Source organism: Hevea brasiliensis, chromosome 13, assembly GCF_030052815.1.
Source record: "Hevea brasiliensis isolate MT/VB/25A 57/8 chromosome 13, ASM3005281v1, whole genome shotgun sequence".
Lineage (NCBI taxonomy): Eukaryota > Viridiplantae > Streptophyta > Magnoliopsida > Malpighiales > Euphorbiaceae > Hevea > Hevea brasiliensis.
Window position 1 is genome coordinate 76,313,748 of NC_079505.1, and position 21,105 is coordinate 76,334,852.

At 33.1% G+C, this 21,105-nt stretch overlaps 1 protein-coding gene and 1 long non-coding RNA gene across 8 annotated transcripts; both read left to right on the plus strand.

Annotated features, from left to right (window-relative positions):
* The first annotated feature begins 750 nt into the window (after nucleotides 1-750).
* Nucleotides 751-4,266, plus strand: LOC110652256 (uncharacterized). Its single transcript, XM_021807813.2, has 11 exons — nucleotides 751-914; nucleotides 1,069-1,146; nucleotides 1,350-1,420; nucleotides 1,512-1,561; nucleotides 1,885-1,958; nucleotides 2,054-2,116; nucleotides 2,535-2,622; nucleotides 3,261-3,323; nucleotides 3,401-3,480; nucleotides 3,669-3,740; nucleotides 3,838-4,266. Exons 2-11 carry the CDS (start codon nucleotides 1,115-1,117, stop codon nucleotides 3,917-3,919), a joined length of 675 nt encoding a protein of 224 aa, XP_021663505.2. The 5' UTR covers nucleotides 751-914; nucleotides 1,069-1,114; the 3' UTR covers nucleotides 3,920-4,266.
* Nucleotides 4,267-6,484: 2,218 nt separating this feature from the next.
* On the plus strand, nucleotides 6,485-13,353 carry LOC110668418 (uncharacterized). 7 transcript variants are annotated; one of them, XR_009142576.1, is made up of 5 exons: nucleotides 6,485-7,036; nucleotides 7,145-7,401; nucleotides 8,305-8,421; nucleotides 9,506-10,014; nucleotides 12,863-13,353. It is a non-coding gene; the product is annotated as an uncharacterized LOC110668418 (long non-coding RNA). The 7 variants fall into 7 exon arrangements; XR_009142577.1 differs by having other exon boundaries at nucleotides 12,905-13,353; XR_009142578.1 differs by having other exon boundaries at nucleotides 12,932-13,353.
* The last annotated feature ends 7,752 nt before the right edge of the window (nucleotides 13,354-21,105 follow it).

Genomic DNA, 21,105 nt, shown 5'->3' on the forward strand with positions numbered 1-21,105 from the left:
AGCAATTTTATGTGAAAATCATTATATGAGAACAAACGACTTTTACTAATTATTATGAGAATTGCATGAATTTTAATTATATTACAAGCAATTACTAGTTAGCCAAACGACATTATATTAGCATTGCTTGTTCTTAAATATTTAGTGGTAAATTATTATTATTATTATTATTATCAGTGCTTGTAGTTAATATCATAATTAAGAATTGCTTTTATTTTTTATTATGTATCACAAATTATATTATATTAACTCTAAAAATATGTTTGATATGAGATTAATAAAAATAATTTTTATTTATATAATTTTTAATCTCTTATCAATGTTTTTTGAATATGTAAATAAATTAAATTAACTTATTACCTTATCAATATTTATACATTCTTAACATTAAAAATTAACAATGAAGATTAACTATTAATTATTGTTCTTTTTAAAAATTAAAATTTATAAATAATATTTAACTATTAATTTTTTAATTTTCTACCAAACGCACCCTAAACTTACATTAAGTAATTTTAATGATAACAAATTTAACATTATTGATCTTAATAATTATTAATTTCATAGGTTTTTATAAAATAGTGTATTTTGGACCATATGAATGAATATGTATATAAAAAATATGATTTTAATTTCTTATCAAATATTTGCATAATTACGTGGAAGAAAAAACCACGATATCAAACGACGTCACTTTATGATCGGGCTATAAAGTCCGATCCAGCCCAACACGGTGGGTCATTCATTTCCTAAGATCTACATCTGTCGAATTACCATTGACCAATCACAATTCAAAATCTATACGCCAAATCGAATATTCGAAGTTAGGGTTCATTATTACGATCCAATATCCTCCGAAGGCCTTGCAATTTTATTCATTTTCTATCAAATCTTCCATTCAAATAATCTACAAGGTACTCTAATCGATCCATTTCCTTATTTTCCGTTCCTCTTTTGCCAGTATGTGGAAATTCGACATGATTTCTTCTTTGTTAATTCTGTAATTGGCGTTAAATGTGGATGTTTGGATTAATATGGTTTTTGATTTTTATTTATTTTTTCTTTCAGGAACTTTGTAGAGGCGTTGTATCTGTTTTTGAGAAATATACTCACTATGAAGTTTTTAGAATACACTCCTCTTGAAAGGTAATTGCATTAAATTGCTAATTTAGCAATCGAATTGTGCTTTACATTTTTTCCCCTTTGAATTTTTTTTTTTTAAATAATTTGGTGATTGTTCGTAAGGGAGATTTGAACCTCAGGCTCAGGCTGTGCATATTCTTAGATAGTTTAACCTTTGAATTTGATTTTGATAGATTGTGTGTGCTCTGTTTTATGTTTTTCCCCAGCATAAATGAGTTCTTAAGCAATTTAAATCTTGGAGAACGGACAATCAAGGGATGCCTTGAAGCTTACTCTTGTAAGTCCAAATCTACAACTTAATTATAAAATTTTGGAAATTTTATTCTGGAAGGGAAATGTGATTTTCCCCCTTCTTGTGTTTTGTGAAGGTAAACACACTGGAACAGACAAAAAGCTTTCTCTCAGTTTAGAGCACGAGGTAATATAATATAATATTTGCTTACTTTTATCCAAATCTTCGCTAGAAATAAATGCAAATAGAAAAAAAAAATGTTTCTGATTTTAGACTGATTCGTCTTCAATTGTCATGCTAAGGATTCCTTTGTTTTTCTAAGAATTGTATTCTTCACTGTAGACAGAAAACTGTAAAACTACTTTTTTTTTTTTCTTATGTTTTTAGTATGGTTTACCATATTTTTCTTTTTGTTGATATTTGATCTCTTATATCTACAATCTTAATATTTTTTTTGGTGGGCTGTGAGGGTGGAAATGATTGGCTTTGGTAATCATTTTTTTCTGCAGATCCTTGACTATCTTGGGAAATCTTCAGACGCTGACTCATCCTCGCCAGCTGAATACTTGTTAAGCAGATCCAGGTGGTTACTGATTGCCTTGTTGCCTAGATGGGTTTGGCAAATGTTTAATTGTTTGTGATATTTCTTTGACTGGTTTTCCCTTGTGCTCATTCCAGCCGAAAGACATTGATTTATCTTGTTCTTACACTCTATCACATGTATCCAGATTATGACTTCAGGTAACGATGCACCTTTTTTTTTTGTATCTTATGTACACTTTTATTTTACTGATGGTGAAAGGTGGATTATGGGTAATGCCATTGTCAGCTTCATGGGCGACCTGGCATCCCGCTATATAATCCTCTTTTAACTGCTATGGGAGTGTTGTCAAAAGGTTTGACAGACGGTTCACAGAACTGTTGCTCTAGGAGGAGCTGAGAGTTCAAGTCTCTCCATTTCCCAAATCTAATCTTGGCCATTAATGTGGTTTGCCTTTTTTTCGATAAAGATGTATTTTATTTTATTTTTTGTTGGTTTTGTTTTCAGTTCATTTCAGATTTGTACTGTACAGGAATTATTACATGGATGCCTTAATGTATATTTGCTGTTGTGCTTTCCTTATATTATGATATTGCTGTGTATCTGTGCGAGTTTCAGTGCCATGAAAGCTCACCAGTTCTTCACAGAGGAAAGCTGGGACACTTTTAAGCAGATTTTCGACACATACATGTTTGAAGCATCAAAGGTATTTGACTAATTGTTTTTCATTCATGACAATAGAGCAATGCATGTTACATCAAAATTGAACACCCACCCCTCCCCTCCCCAAAAAAGGGATTAGGGTGGTGATGTTATATTATGATTTTTCTTTTGGCCAATTGCATTTTTTCTTGGCTAGTGAAAGAAATTGACTAATTGCATTTGCATTTTATTGTATTATTCAGATCAGATCCACTATTGGTGTAACTGTAAAATTCTTGTCCTAAGTAACCTCCATTTTTCTCCATTTTTTAAAATCTATATTCTATATCTATCTCATTTATTATCATTACTTGCCACCGGTTATCAGGATTGTTGTGCGATTTTCTTTACATAGAGCAGTGCCCTTATCTGAACTATAGCATTCTGGTCGATTCTTGCGTGAATTGATGATTGGAGTGGAAAACCTAGTTTGAATATTTTGACGTGGTAACTAGTGTTTAGGTGGGTTGTTGCATGAGTTGTAAAGAAATGATTGCTAGTGTTTCTATATATTATTTTTGAGAGAGATGTGTTGCAGAATCATTTGGTTTACTTATCTTTTGTTGGGATAGTAAGCCCAAATGAGTGGCTTTGTCATGTCTGTTACTGTCACCTTCATTTTTTTTTCCCTATTGATTGTAGGAATGGATCAAGGAAAATGAAGGTGGTTCCTTGGTGGAAACCTTATTCAAGGCTCTGGACGAGGTGAGCATACATTAATGACATGAAGACAACTGGTATAAAGAGGCAATGTTATGATATATTGTGAATTTGTCTTGCAGGTTGTGAAAATAGCAGAATGTGAAATCTACAGCTATAATCCAGACTCTGATGCAGATCCATTTCTAGAGAAAGGAGCAATGTGAGTACTCATATTATCTTCATGACTTCACATAGTTTTTTAGTCATATAGCTACTGCTATGAAGTTGATGTGTTCCTCTATGTCTGCTACTCCATGCTCCTCTCCCCCCCTTCCCCACCCCCCATACCTCCTAAAAAATGAGAGAGATAGAGGAAGACTTAAGAATAACTTCTTTGTTTTTTTGCAGCTGGTCTTTCAGTTTCTTTTTTTACAATAGGAAACTAAAGCGCGTTGTGAGCTTCCGCTTCTGCTGCCTAAGGTGGGTTAGTGTGATTTTTTTTTTCTCTTTTAATTTCCCAGTTTTCCTTCGAAGTACCTTAATTACATGTTGGCTTCATCTTTGCTGTTTATGGCAGTAACTTGGTGGTGGATGGATATCTTGTGGACAATTCTAGTTATGAGGAAGATGGGGAAATATTTGATGACATGGACATGTGAGTGCTGATAGTGATGGACTATTAGCATGATGTTCATATGTGAAGACCAATAACAATGATCTGTAGTTATGCTTCTGTCAGTGCCCCTACCCGTGGCACCTAAGTGGTAGGATTAGCTTTTTTGCTTCTCAATGCATGTAGTTACTCTTCTCTTGTTGTAAAGAAAAATGCTTCTAAAAATATATGTGAAATCTAGCGGTAGTCTTGTGATAAGATGTGAGGATTCAAGTTTCTACAAGACACTCATTTCTCCCTATCTTCTAAAATAGTGCCATTTGTTGATTTTGTATGTACATATGGAACTGCATTTGGCTCATATTTCCAATAATGGAAGATAACATTCGTGCACCTTTTTATTTTTTGGATGACAACATGATAATTAGAGAAGAGACATTGATATTGCTTCTCTCTCTGTTTTGGTTCCTAGTGATTTAGAACCCAGATTGGCTGCTGCCACGGCTTTGAGCCATTTAGGGTAAAATAGAATTGTAAAGTCCTAAATTGACATGAAATGCGTATGGCTTTAGCAGTGAAGAACCTGCCAATCCATTTGGCAAAGGGCCTGGGTGGCCATACTTCATCTGTTCGCTGTCGTAAACTTAGTGGAAAAAAAATATTTTTTTTCTCATTATTAAAAAATCTCTAAGATAATATTATTGGAGTTAATTTTCAGACTATAAAATTTCAAATTTGAGTTTCAATCAAAGTTAATTATAAAAAAAAACAAAGAAAATTAAGGCTAGTTTATTGATGAAACTACCAAATTTTCAATTACTTTATCAACATATTTATCTTTTTAAGTTGCCATAAGCCATAGATATGTCCTTAAATTAGAGCAGATAAATAGGAAGAACAATAAAAATCGTGCTGTGTGTACACAATGTACCGTGCATTAAGGTATTCACATGTCAAGGGCATCAAGTCAATATAGAATCCATTCAACACAGAGGACAGTGCTTCGAAAATTAAAGAAGTAGGAGCCGACTCTCCCTTCTCAATGAGAGTTGTTCGTTTCTCTCTTGTCAGTAGCCTTAGATCTGTGGCCCATTCCCATCTGGAAGGGTGTCTCTCTCCTCCTTCCAATTTGGTGGCGTATAGTTTGTTTTGTGCTGTGTGCTAGTGGTTGCAGATAAGATATTGTGCTTTCTTTGTGAAGGGTCCTTTAAGATCTACTATGGATGAATCTGCAGTAGTCCTTTACTTGGGCTTGCCTTGTGTTCATTTGTCTGCAGATTTTGAGCTTCTTTGGCAGGGTTTTAATGTCCATCCGTGTATGGTTCTTGCTTCTTAGGCTTGTTTCTGGGTTTTCCAGTTGGTGGGTATCTCAAGGGTTGCGATGGTGCTGCTTTCGTTGGTAATTGGTTTCTCTCTGGGCTATAGGAGATTAAGATGTCTGATCTCTGTCACTTCCTGGCTTGTTCGACACTTCCGTGATCCTAGTTCTCTTCTCCATCAGTTGCTTGTTTATGAGCTAGCCGTTTTAACGGGATGGATGCAATGGAAATGGAAAGCTCTGCTTTGCTTCAGGATGATCTCTAAAGCCATGCGTGTCATCAGAGATAGCTCTATTTCTTTCTATAATGTGAAGTCTCCCCATCGACAGCTGGTGAAGGCAGTGACAGAGTTCTTTTCAGTTCTCTGCATTTTCGGGATGATGAGTTATATGTATCCGTGTAGCCTAAGGTTCAGCTATATGATCTTCTAAGCCTTTGTTATATGGATTAGAGGGCTGAAAAGGGTGATTCAAATGTTTAGATAAATAAACTTAATTCCCACTTTCTGTTAAAAAAATCCATTCAACAAAAGAGTAAAAAAAAAAGTCTTTTTTGAAGAGTAATCCAAGCTGAGGAAAATTTATTATTATTATTATTATTAATTCTAATATTTTCTTTTACTTTATTTATTGTGATATGTCAAAGGCCAATCTTTGTTGCAGAAGACAGTGGCTGCTGTTGTCAAGGTGCCACATTAGAATTTTTGAACAATACAATCATCTATCTTGTTCTACAAAAACTGGCTGTGTAAAATTTCTTTTTCTGCTTTCTCTATTGTATACACCATATTATCTCATTATAATACTCCCCATTCTTCCTTATTGTGATTCTTTTTGTTTAATCATCATGATAATGGTTATCTCTGCCTCTGCTAATTAATCAATTCATTTCAATTTAACTTTATTAAATATTTTTATTTATTAATAAAATTATTCTTATTTTTTTAAAAGATAAAAATTTCTTTTGTCATAGAATGAAAAAAAAAAACTGGTTTATTGAGTACTGTAATTACAAAAATTCGTATACGTAGTCGGTATATATAAATTCAACCAATAAAAAGTGAATAAATCATAATTTTTAAGCAAATCTTATTTAACTGAGTGTATACACCCGATCATAAGGCCATTTTAACCTCTTCCTGAAGTTTAGGTGCAAAGCCTCTCACTTTATATATCTCTCCCTGATATGGAGTTCTTACCACCAACTTACAGAAACCTATACGTAGGAGGAACTGAGGAGGGTAGACTTGTTGAGAAACATATAATATCATCGATAATATATCATCTTCCTCTAATAATATTCTGAAAATTTTTAGTTATTAATTTGTAAATTTGAGCAAAAGAAGCTGCTCGTTTATTGATGGAATAATGTGTTTATATACATTTACAAAGAATAATCTAGAACAAAAGTAATTTCCTATTCTACCCTACCTTATTTACAGGATCAAGAAAATAAACCTCTAACAAATTTGTTAAAGCCTATGAGCTGAGCTAGAGCACTAGAATCTTCTCCTTTCTCCTCTAAAATTTGTTACCTGAAGGAGAAAATATTATCAGGTCCCCCCTCAAGATGGAGACTCGTGTACATCATGAAGTACCATCTTGAACAAGTGTTCATTGAACAAGACAGAGGTGAGAGGTTTTGTAAATAGATCAGCGAGCCGGTGTCTAGAAGGCACATGCATGGTGGTGATGAACCCATGGTTTATCTCATCACGAACTACATGACAGTCTATTTCGAGATGTTTTGTCCTCTTGTGAAAGACCGGATTTGCTGCAATGTGCTCTGCCGCCTTGTTATCACAGTGTAAGGCAATAGGAAGAGATAGTTTCAAGCCAAAATCAGTAAGAAGATAACTAATCCATTTTAGCTCACAGACTGTTGCTGCCATGCTTCTGTATTCAGCTTCGGCTGAGGATTTACTGACAGTGGTCTGTTTCTTTGCTTTCCAGGATACCAATGATGGTCCCAAGAAGATGCAAAACCTAGTAATGGACTTTCGACTCATGGGACAAGATGCCCAATCTGCATCACAAAATGCTCGGAGCCTTAAATCATTATCTTGTGGGAAGAAAAAGCTTTTGGAAGGAGATCCTTTGAGGTACTTAAGGACATGTATGGCAGCATCCCAATGTGGCTTGCAAGGAACTTGCATAAATTGGCTCAATTTTTGTGTGGTGTGAGAAAGATCTGGCCTTGTGAGCCCCAGGTATAATAGCTTCCCTATGAGTCTTCTATATTTATCTAGTTCTTTCAATAACTCCCCACTTTCATTGTCCAGCTTCAATCCTTTTAGCATGGGGTAGGGACTGATCTTTGCATTCTGTAATCCTATTTCTTGAATTATATCCAAGATGTATTTCCGTTGGTTTAGGAACATTCCTTTTTCTGACCTGGCAATTTCAAGGCCTAGAAAATACTTGGCATACCCCAAGTCTTTGATAGTAAACTGCTCATCGAGGAATTTATTGACTTTTGCAATTTCTATTTCATCTTCCCCTGTAATTAATAAATCATCTACGTAGACAATTAGTGAGATAAAATTGGGACCAAACCCAAAATTGGGACCAAACCCTTTAGTAAAGAGGCAGTGATAAAAAACAAATTGTTGAAACCCAAAAATATGTAACTTGTTTGTTAATTCCTTGTTCCATTGTCTCCCTGCTTGTTTAAGGCCATCAAGACTTCTGACTAATTTACATACTTGACCTGGAACAGCTTTTGTGTAACCTTTTGGGGGCTGCATATAAACATCTTCATCCAAATAGCCATGTAAATATGCATTGTTTATGTCAAGTTGATGAATTGGCCAATTGAACTTTGTAGCTATAGCTAAAAATAATCTCACAGTAACTAACTTAGCTACAGGTGAGAAATTGTCATGGTAATCAATTCCAGCTAGCTGGTTGTACCCCTTAGCAACTAGTTTAGCCTTGTATTTGTCAACTGTACCATCGGGTCTATATTTGACTTTATATACCCATTTTGAGGCTATTGCCTTCTTGCCTTGAGGGAGGGTAGTGAGGAACCATGTTTTGTTCTTTACTAACTTATGCCACAAAATCATTTAACCATTGAGGTCTTGATGATACCCTTGTGCTTCTTCTAATAGGTACAGGGTTGATTGGTGATTGTGTATAACTTGTACAGGGTGTGGAAATAGGATTGGTGTTTGTGACAGATGGTGTGTTACTGATGGGTAAATCATGTGAATGAACTAGATCAGAAGGTAAATCATGATTTTGTTCTGTGTCAAGAATAGCCAAAGGAATGACACTACTATCCACTTGTGTAGTGTGTCCACTTGAGTATGGAAAACAATTTTCATAAAATACCACATCCCTATAAATTATAACTTTCTCATTATGCAAGTCATATAACTTGTAGGCTTTAAAACCTGATGCATGAAATATAAAAATGCATTTGAAAGCCTTTTGTTCAAACTTACGTTTATGTGGACTTGTATTAGTAGCATAACATAAGCTATCGAAAACTTTGAGATAACTGTAATCTGGCATTTTGTTAAACAAAATTTCATAGGGTGTCTTCTAATTTAAAACTGTGCTGGGCATCCTATTAATGAGATATGTTGCTGTTAAAATGCTTTCTCCCCAAAAATATTTTGGCACTTTTGATGCAAACATTAAAACCCTTGCCACTTGCAACAAATGTTTATGTTTCCTCTCTACAACCCCATTTTGTTGTGGAGAGTATGGACAAGTTTTCTGATGCAAAATTCCCTTGGATTTGAAAAGTGTTAAAAAATGTTGGTTGATAAACTCTGTCCCATTATCTAATCTTAGTGCTTTCACTTGTTTTTGAAATTGATTTTAAATTATGTTTAAAAACTCAAGTAGTGTTCTATAAACTATAGTTTTATCATGCAGCAAATATGTCCATGTGACTCTTGAAAAATCATCAACAATAGTAAGAACATACTTTGAATGTGAAACTGAATGTTCATGATATGGTCCCCATAAATCAATGTGAATTAAATAAAAAACAGATGTGGTAGTAATTTTACTCTTTTGAAAGCTGAGTCTCTATTGTTTTGCAAGTGGACACACTTCACATAGTTCATGATTTTTGTTTTTCAGTGTAATAGAGGTGATGTGAGACAACTTGGTATCAGATATGTGCCCTAGTCTATAATGCCACAACTCATAAGAATCAGAAGATGCAAAGGACTGATGAACTTCATTCTTATGATATTTAGTCTGAATATGTTTCATTCTAGAAGCAAGGGTACAATTTCCTTTAAAGATTTCTAGAGTACATCTATTTGCTCTTATTATATATAATCCTCCCTGCAGTTCCCCCTTTGCTATTACTTCCTCAGTCACTGGGTCTTGTAGGAGACAATGGTCAGCAAAGAATTTGATAGATATATTTGAAGTTTTGGTAAGAGCACTGACTGACATTAAGTTATATTTAAAACTAGGTGTATGAAGAACATCATGCAGATGCAAATGTGGTTTTATGAAAATATTTCCACTGTGTTTTACAGGTTTGGTACTTCCATCAGGCAGGGTAACAAAACATTGGTCATTCAAATTTCTGGGGTTTTGAAAAAGTTAAAAATCATGACACATATGTGTGGAGGCTCCTGAGTCTACTATCCATATCCCTTTGTTCTCACCATGTTTGGTAAAGGAGTAGTAAGTTGGTTTCTTACCTGCAAAGCCTGTGTAATTGACACAGCTTGCCTCATTTGTTGCAAGATTCTGGTTCTGCATATATTTGGCAATCTCCAGCTGAATCATATGTGCCCAATAAACTCCTGTTGCCTCTTTTTTATATTCTGACTTGCCATCATACTCAGGTATTTCTTCATACACATTGGCTGCTGAATTTGCTTTGGCCTTTCCTTTTTTTTGTTTCAATTCAGTGAACCATTCTGGATACCCATGTAGCTTGAAGCATGTATCTCTAGTGTGTCCACTTGAATTATAGTGGTCACATATTCTAGTGTCCCTTTTTCCAAACTCCTTTTTCTTCCCCTGACCATTATCTTTCTGAAATTGCCCTTTGACAACCATTGCTGAATTGAATTCCTCAATTACAACAGTGTGAACCTCCCTCTATTTTTCCACCCTAAGCACCATAGAATATGCCTTGTTTATACTCGATAATGGATCCATTAAGAGAATCAGGTTTCTAATATGATCATATGTTTCATTCAACCCCATTAAAAACTGCATTAGCTTGCCCTTATTATTAATTTCATCCATCTGTTTTGCTACACCACATTCACACACTGGCAGTGGCTTAAGACAAGCCAATTCATCCCATAATTTTTTGAGTTTAGTAAAATAAACTAAAACAGAAGCATTAGTTTGAGTCAGGGTACTTATCTCCCTCTTAAGCTGATATAGGAGAGGTCCATTGCTCTCTCCAAATCTTTCTTTGATCTCTTCCCACAGGTTCTTTGAAGATGTTGCATAAATGAAAGCATCCACTAGCTCTTTTGAGAGAGAGTTTAGAATCTAGGATGTGACCATGCTGTCCACCTTTTTCCATTTTTCCATATTTGTTGCATGGAGCTTCATAACTTCCATCTATAAATCCCAACTTGTCCTTGGCCCTCAATGCCAGCAGCATGGATCTACTCCATGATAGGTAGTTCTTTCTTGTGAGTGGTGAACTCACCAGCATCATTCCCGGGTGGTCAGAGTTAGGGGTGGCCACGGTCCGGTTTCGAACCGGAACCGAACTAGAACCGGTTCGATCAAAACCGGACTGAAACCGATCAAAACTGGAACCGGCTTCGAACCAGACCGAAACTGTCATTCTACGGTTTGGTTCAGGTTTATAATTTTTAGAAACCGTGAACCGGCGGTTTCGAACCGGATTGAACCGACAATTTCGAACAGAAAAAAAAACCAACGATTTAAATACAAAAAAATTCAATAAATACTTCACTCTACTCTTAATTCATTTATATATATATATATATATATCATTAATTCTCTACACAATTATTCTCTATACTCTCTTTAATTCTTAATACTCTTTCAATTTCTCTCAAATTTTCTAAATAATTATTTTCTACATTCCTTTTAATTCTCAGTACTGTCAAAATTCTCATACTTTATTATTTTTATGCTATTTCAATTACTCTGTTATTATTTTATATCTTCAATAAAATTTTCAATACCCTCCATTTTGATTTCTTTTTCTTTTATATTTTTTAATTATCAATTATCATATAATTTTTTTAAAAAGGGTAAGTAGTACTCAATTCAACTTAATTCAACTAAACTTTTATCCCAAAAATTTATTGGGGTCGGCTATATGGATTCTCTTTCTCCACTCTAAACGATTTTGGGTTAAATCCTCGGAAATGTGTAATGCTTTTAGGTCATGTTGTATTATTCTCCTCCAAATCAGTTTAGGTGTGCCTATTATTTTCTTTCTATCCTCAACCCAATATGCTCTACTTATCTAATTTGAGTTTTACTATGTCTATGCTTCACATGACCAAACCACCTCAATTCCTCTTCTTTTAATTTATAACTGAAAATTTTGATTCATCTAAATTCTAAAGGGATATATTGGCAAAATTAAATTCATGCTCCTTTTTCTAATTTTTTTTTGAAAATTAATTTTATCTCTAATTTTTTAATAAGTTCAATTTTTTGCTTATTAAATTTTTCTTAAAAATAAGTTATTTTTATTCTTATTTTTCTTATTTTATTTCGATTGAAAATTTTCTAAGAAAAATTAAAATATTTTAAATATAACTTAAATTCTAAATCAATAAAATTTTCCTCTAATTTTTTTCCTTTAAGTCGCTTTTAAACCGCTTTCAAACCGTCTTGAACTGTCATTTTTCGAACCATCCTTTAAACCGTTTTAAACCGGGGCTCGAACCGGAACCGGCGGTTCAAAAACCGTCTTCCAAACCGTTCCATGAAGGTTTGGTTGAGGTTCATAATTTCATTGAACCTGAACCGGCGGTTCAGAAACCGTAACCGGCGGTTCTTGAACCGTGGCCACCCCTAGTTAGAGTTATGCAAGTGGAGGATATCATTCTCACCACCACCACCACCAGCATGTGTTGCAGAAGTGTTACCAGTAGCAGCAGTGGTTTCTGTTATTACTTCATCCATCTTCATGAAAACTTGTTATAGAAAAGAACAGTATATTAGTAGCACAGGTTGTGCTCTGATATCATGAAAATTTTTAGTTATTAATTTGTAAATTTGAGCAAAAGAAGTTGCTCGTTTATTGATGGAATAATGTATTTATATACATTTACAAAGAATAATCTAGAACAAAAGTAATTTCCTATTCTACCCTGCCTTATTTACAGGATCAAGAAAACAAACATCTAACAAATTTGTTAAAGCTTAGGAGGAGCCGAGCTGGAGGACTAGAATCTTCTCCTTTCTCCTCTAAAATTTGTTACCCGGAGGAGAAAATATTATCATATTCTTTACTTCCTCTCCCTACAACATCCTAATATAATTATATTCTTTATTGATAATAGTGATAGACGTTATGCAGAGCAAGCTGAATATAAATTTACGAGGAAAACACCTGCAAGAAGCAAGAATTAATTGATCATTATTTCCATAGATTTCCAAATTGAAGTTAAAATTAGAAACAAAATTTTAGGGTAGCTGTGGGTTTCTTGAAATGTAATGTTGATAGTGCTTTATTTGTAGATAAATGCTGTACAGGGTATGGTTTTGTTTTAAGAAATGCAGATGGAGATTTTCTTGTTGCTGGTTTAGGTTGGTCTTCAGGGATGAGGGAAACGAAGGTTGCTGAGGCAATTGCTCTGAGACATGCGTTGATGTGGTCGTGTAATCAGCAATACCATCATGTTCAACTGGAAGTTGACTGTGGATCGAGTTGGTTCGTGGCGTTAATTCTGCAGAGCAAGATTTATCAGAGTTTGGTGTTCTTTTGGATGATTGCCGGCAACTCATTGCGCAGGGTCTTCATTTATCAATTTGCTGGCTCCCACGGCAAGCAAACGCATCAGCTCATGCTCTTGCAAGAGCTTCATGTCAGAATGCTTCATGTGTCTATTGGTCAGAGCCTCCTCAGTTTATGAGAGCTCACCTTTGTGATGACATTTCTGGTTGATTCTATGCAATATTATTTTTATTTAAAAAAAAAAAAAAAGGCAGCTAATGGTTCATTGGTACTATATATTATCTAACCCCCTATTTGAAAATTAAAATTAAAAAAAAATCAATTTAATTGATTTCTTTTAATTTTTTTATGTTTGAAAGTTTAATAGGTAAAATAATTTAATTTTTAAATTTAAAAAATTCATTTAAAAAAATAAAAATTACATTAAAAATAATATAATTATGCAAGAATTGAAATTAATCCATTGAATGCATGCTAACTACCTTTAAAAATAAGCTTAAAAAAGAATAAAAAAAAAAGACTTTGTTTTGTTAGGGTATGTCATCAAATTAATTTGAGTTTTTACTCTACTTGGCTGTTACTCAATTTTTCTTTTTTTAAGATGCATTTATACTAAAATGGGTTTTTTTTTTATTAGACTGTAATTAAAACTTAAATTCATAATTTTATAATTCTAAAAATAATAACTTCAATATATATTGAATCAAATCTCATATATTACAAGAATGTGTTATTTAGATTAGCTTAATTTTCAGGGTTTTATCATGCTCTGCATATATAACATAATAGAGAGATGCATAGAACTATTCGTATAACCTTCATATATAAGTTTAAACTTTTAAGTTGAATGATTTTTAAATATCAGATCCTCTCAAACTAAAAGATTTAAAATTTAAATTCTGACCATTACCATTTATTAATAAAATTTTTTCAACATAAAACAAAATAAATATGTGCTTATTAAGCTTCAAGTCACATAGCACTGCCTGGAAAAGGTGTAATATTAAGCTTTTGCTGACTGCTGTAGGTGTGGTGTCATAGTCAAGAATTGGAGATGCATCCTTCCTCTTTGAAGTTAGGGTTTTTGATTGATCAAAGTCTAATTAAATGATGCAGAAAGTAAAGGGGACATTACATATATTCATGTGTTAGGTGGCAGGGAGATGTTATTGGACCAATCCTATCAATCCACACATGCATGCATGAAAATAATTTCCACAGTTGTTGGGAAAATTCTTGTTTATGCTGAAATTTAATTTCAGAAATTCATTTTCAATATCACTAAACTAAAAATTATTAATTATTATTTCTTAATTTTCTTGATATATTGAAAAACAAGATAAGAATTGTATATGTGAACACAATTTTTTGTGACTGAATTTGGTATTTCATTCATAATAAACCTCCTATATATTTAATTTAATAAAATAAAATACTTCTTTTTTAATAATAAAATTAAAATAAATAATTAAACCCAACAACTACAAGATTAATATGATGAGTTCTTCTTATCCACATTCTAATGTATTTAAAAAATCATATCTAAAAAATTTTATAATACAAAAGGTATTTGTCTTAATTTATATCTTATAAATATTAAAAGTAAGGTGATATATTTGTTTATAATAATTTTTTTTCTTATAAGTTAAACTTATAAATTAAAAAAAAAAAATAAGTTGAGCATACCCAACTTTTTATTTATTGTTTATAAATAAGTTTAATAAAATATTATTCTTATTTAATTTTGAAATTTTTCATTATAAATCTTATTTTAATAATAAATATACTTATAAACTATTTTTTAATAAAACACATTAACTATATATTATTCATTTATAAGCATTTTAATTAAATATGTACTTCATTTGTCTATAAATAATAGTCACATTTGATTTTTTATTTTGTCTAAAATTATTTACCATATTTAAAAAAACTAAGGAAAATTAACTTTTTTTTTTAATTTTACCCTTTATCTCCATAAAATACAATAAATATTTATACAAATTTCAAAAACTAATACTATCACCTCCTTTTTAATTAAACCAGCTGTTTATTATGTTGTTATTAGTTTCTTTAGATTTCTAAAAAATAATAATTAAATAAATTATTAATATTTTTTATGAAAATTAGATAATATCATTTTCTTAATCACTGTGAAAATTTTAAATATAATTATTATTTATAGACAGAATGAATAATTATTTAAAATTTTAAATATTTTAAAATTTAAATTAATTTATAATTTAATTTTTATAAATTAAATCAAACACCTTCTCCATATATAATACTTTCAACTAATGAGAATCCACGGAAAAAGGAGAAACATTAGTCAATCAATTCACACAAAAATTGATTTGTCGAAAAATATGAACCACTTAAACTTCTGATTCCAACTCCAACAAACAGAGAAGACCAATGAACTAATAAAGTTACCAATAGTTTCCACTCTCCTCTAGACAATACCAAGATCGTCACCCTCAAAAATTATATCTTGGAATTCCATACTCCAAGCTATATGGAGCCTCCATAACTGCCAAAAATTCTGCACCCATTATCGAACAACTTCCAATATTATGGACATAATTTCCCAATCAATTGTCACTGACTAATGAATGTTATTAGGTGTGCTCGAAATGCTAAATTTAAGTACTTTTACACCCCAATAAGTGCAAGTCCTTTCATATTTATAATATGTAAAAATATATGAACGAAGAGACGAACTTTTAAATAAATAAAAATATTTTTAATTTTTATATTATTTATAATTATATTATCTTTTATCATTTAAATTAATTTTAGAGTTTAACTAAATTTAAATTTCTTACTCTACTTAATTTCTACTTAATTAAGTTTTTTTTTATTTCAATTCAAAATAAAATTTAAGAAAACGTATTTAAAACTTTTTCTAATATATGATACAATTTAAAACGTGTTTGTCTTAACTTATATTTTATACATGTTAAAAATAAGTTGATTTGGTTATTTATAATAATTTTTTAATAAATTAGGAAAACTCAATATTTTATTTTGATACTTATAAGCTCGTTTGACAAAATATTTTATTATATTATTTTCATTTAATTTTCAAAATTTCATTATAAATATCATTTAATATCTTTTTTTTTTATCATTTTAGGCTCTATTTGTTTTATGAAAAATATTTTTCTGAAAAACATTTTTAGCATTCTTTTGTGTTTGAGGCATTCATAAAAATTAGTTAACATAAAATATTTTCCTGGTCAAAAGGAAAATTAAGTTATTTTTATGAAAAATGACTTTCATTTTTTAAAAGAGAAAGTCATTTTCTGTTTTCTAAACTTTAATAATCTTATTAAAATGTGAACACATTTATATATATATATATGAAATAAATACGTATCATTAATTTAACATTATAATTAAACAATTAAAAACATTTTCATTAAAAATATTTTTTTGTAAAATATTTTTCATATACAAGTTATTTTCTGTGAAATAAACGAAACATTAATAATAAATGTGTTTATAAATTATTTTTTACCAAACACATTAACTATTTATAAGTCATTTATAAATACTTTAATTAAACATATAATTATTTAAAATTTTAAATGCTTATAAATTTAAATTAATTTATAAATTAAGTCAAACAATTTATCTAGAAAGAGAAACATAATTAGTCCATTCATACAAAAATTGATTTGTCGAAAAATATGGACCACTTAAACTTCTTATTCCAACTCCAACAAAGAGAGAAGACCAATGAACTAATAAGGTTAACAATAGTTTCCACTCTCCCTTAGACAATACCAGGATTGTCACTCTCAAAAATTATATCTTGGAATTCCATACACCAAGCTATATGAAGCCTTCATAACTGCCTAAAATTCTGCACCCATTATCGAATAACTTCCAATATCATGGACAAAATTCCCTAATCAATTGTCAGTGACTAAACAATGTTGTTAGGTATGCTTGGAATGTTAAATTTTAGTGCTTTTTACACTTGCATAAATATAAGTCATTACAGCTCAAAACGTCTGGAGAGAATCCTTCTTCATGAGCCTTGTAAGAGAATACAGTCATGAACTAAACACTAAGGCAATAACTTTATGAGTAATTTTCACTTATATATTTTTTACTTATTACATCTTTTTTTAATGTGAGAATTTTACACTTGTATATTTCCAACACGAGTATTATATTTATGTGAGTGGAAAAGCACATACTCCAAATATATTCTAAAATTTGTTTGCATCTAATCCCTTGGATCTCTAAAAATTTCTACTAATTTTTAATTTTATTTATATATTGAATTAGGTCATTAATTAATAATTTTATTACAAAAATGACCAAACATATATAAACTATAGGTTTAATTTTATTTTTTTAAATAAGAGATTTATTATTTGTTCAATAACTAATAATTTCTCATATTATTTTCTACTACTTTCGCCACTTTTTATTGTTTAAATTGTACAAAAATTAATTGTTACGACCCAACCTATGGCCCGGACCGGCACTAGGACCTGGGCCAGCCTAAAGCCCTCGAGACCCGTAGTAAGCCTAACTATTCATTAATCCAACTCTAAGGCCCATTTGGGCCCAATTTCAAGAATTCAACCAGACAGAATCTGCCCATAAAATGGACTTTTCAATGGGGAGTTTTTGACTCACCCGACCTGTAAACACAATATATATCAATTAGGGAGCTCAGCTCACCCTCCACATACTCATAACAACATAAAATAAATGGGAGCTCTGCTCCCTCATCCAGTCCATCAATATGCATAGAATAATAAGTTTACAGGTCCAAAATAGCAATTTATATTACAAATCCAATTCACATGAATATTTCTAACACATGCGGAAATTCTAGAAGTTTATAAAATTACACAAATATAAATAGATGACCTGCGAGGGAGAAAAGCAGGTTAACCTCAAAAATATCCTCCTGTGGCCTGAAAAAATATTGAACAGGAGTGAGCGTTCGACTCAGAGAGTAAAATATCAATTTTAACCATAATCTCTATAACTATCTAAAACTAATGCATCATGTAGAGTGAAATACAACATCAGCAACAAATTCACATCATAATAGCAAAAAGGTAATTTGGAGCACTTACACACCCAGTAATATCAATCATAATATATGGGAGCTAATCCCCTATACAGCTCTCTTAAATCCAACCTGGTGCCAACGAAGAACTCAAGCCGGACTTTCGCTTAATAAACCAAATCGAGGTCCCAGCGAAGAACTCAAGCCGTGACTACCCCTGAAGGATCGGGTCCCAGCGAAGATCTCAAGCCGTGACTACCCGTCCTATCCATAGTACACACCACATCACACACACGCCAATGCACACACACTGCTCCAAATTACCACAACAACATCCATGGCACTTTAACAGTTATGAATGCAACAAAAAACATGCCTAGGGTTTAACTACATAGATACATACATATAAGTGATACATGGGCATGCTTAAACATATAATAATATCGAAATTACAATTAAAATTAATATTTTACTCACAGACTTGACAGCGATCACTGTGGCGGCTGGGCGGAGGAAGAAGGCTGTCCCGGCTCACCTGATAATTATATTATAATTATTTAATATAATTGACTCAATACAAATCAATAAAAGACCAAATTCGTCCTAAGTCGTGCCAAAAATCTGGCAGAGTCTCCCCTATACCTAGGACCTACCCAACCAGTAAAAGGGCTCAAAATACACTTCTACATTCACAATCCATATATCCACAACTCAATCACATCACACAGCCCCTCCTGGGCCCATCCAAACAGTTATCCATCACAATATGTAAAATTTCAATTTAGTCCTTATAATTGACTCTTTTTACAAAAACTACCCAAATGAACTCTAAAAATTCTGAAACTTTGCCCCGCAGTCCTTAGCAATATTACTAGACTAATGCAAAAAGAATCATAATTTTCTGAGCTACCACGAATATTTTACATATTTTTAATCTCATTTAAGCACTAGAAAATTATGAAAAAGTAAGGTTCGGGTTTACCTATGCCGATTCTGACTTTGGGTACGCGCTCGGGACGCCTGACAATGGTGGGATAGCCAAAACCTCGATCCAATTCGGAGACTTTCCCGGTAATCGGTCTGTCTGGCCAGAAATTCACAGACCCGGACAACTGTCGAATTTCCGCGAATTGAAGATACCTACACGAAGCCTACAACACAGGGGTTAGTACATAAATTTTACGGAATTTTCTAAGCTCATTTAATGCTCGGAAAAACACTACGAAGTTCCGTGGGACTCACCGAAAAACGGTATCGAAAAAATTTGAAATTTATATCCCGCGAAGCTCTTGACGAGTGGAGCGCTCTGGTACTCTCAGTTTTCTCGTGGGGTTCACGGTTTGCGAGAAATCTAGCCCAAAAGTCAAAATGGGCTAAAACTTCCCAGGCAAAAATTGGACAAACCGCTCTATGGATTTCGGTGTTCTTGGTGTCTATGGAAAGCTCTCGACGAGTAGATGGATTTAGACACAAGACCCGATCCGATTGGTGGCCAGATAGGTTGGATTTTGGCCGGGAAAACGAAGCGGCGCGCTTGAGCGTCGCGTCGCCAGCGCCTTTTTCGCCGTTCGAGTGGCAGGCCGCGAGGCGGTAGGGGCGTCTTGGCCGTGGTGGGGTGGCAGAGGCGGCGCGGCAAGGGGAGGAGGGAGGAGAGAGAAAACGGGAGAGAAAGAGAGGAAGGAGGAAACGCGCGCAGGAGAAAAAGAGAAGAAGAAGAAGGAGCCGGTCCGATTCGACCGGTCCTATCCGGTTCAGTTCGATTCGGCATACAAAATTTTAAACTTTTACTCTGCCTTGGGACCGAAAACGAGGCCCAAAAATTTCAAAAAAATTCTAGAAAACTCAGAAAAATGCGTATACTATAAATATATTTTTAGTTTTGCCACGTGGTCTTTAAATTAATTTTTAAAAATCATCAAAGTTTATATTTTCGAAAAATCGAACCCGATTTCTAAAATCCGAAAAAAAATTTCAAATAATTTCCTAAAATTCAAATAAAATAAAATATCAATATTTACCCAAAAATAATAAATTTAAAAATTAGGAATGTTACATTCTTCCCCCCTTACAGAAAATTCGTCTTCGAATTTTATACAAGGCATAATAAAGTACAAGATTACACATTGAATAGATAAGGATACTTGCTATGCATGTCCCGTTCTGACTCCCAGGTGCACTCCTCCATTGACTGGCTCCTCCACAAAACCTTAACCATAGGGATCTGTTTTGATCTTAGCTGTCTCACTTGGTAGTCCACTATGGCTACAGGTTGCTCCTCAAACGTCAAGTTTTCTTTTAGCTCTATTACATCCGGCTGTAGTGCATGAGAAGGATCAGGAATGTATTTCCTGAGCATGGAGATGTGAAACACAGGATGAACATGAGAAAGGTTAGGTGTAGCTCCAACCGGTAGGCAACTGCTCCAACTCTATCAGTAACCTCAAAAGGTCTAATATACCGAGGTGCCAACTTGCCCTTCTTTCCAAATCTCATGACTCCCTTCATTGGAGAAACCTTCAAGAATACGTAGTCGCCTACTGCAAACTCCATATCCCTCCGTCTGGGGTCTGCATAACTCTTTTGCCTACTAAAAGCTGTTTTCAATCGTTCCCTGATTAAAGGAACTATCTCTGAAGTGTACTGCACTAGGTCTACATCATGTACCTTCGCTTCTCCCATTTCTGTCCAACACAGAGGAGACCTACACTTTCTTCCATATAGTGCCTCATAGGGTACCATTCCTATACTGGAATGGTAACTGTTGTTGTAGGCAAACTCCACCAAAGCTAGCTGATCATCCCATTGACCTCCAAAGTCCAAAACACTCATACGAAGCATGTCTTCCAGTGTTTGGATTGTCCTTTCAGACTGCCCGTCTGTCTGAGGGTGGAAAGCAGTACTAAAGTTCAACTGTGTGCTAAGTGCCTCCTATAACTTCCTCCAAAACCGAGAAGTGAACTGGGGCCATTTGTCAGATATTATGGAAGC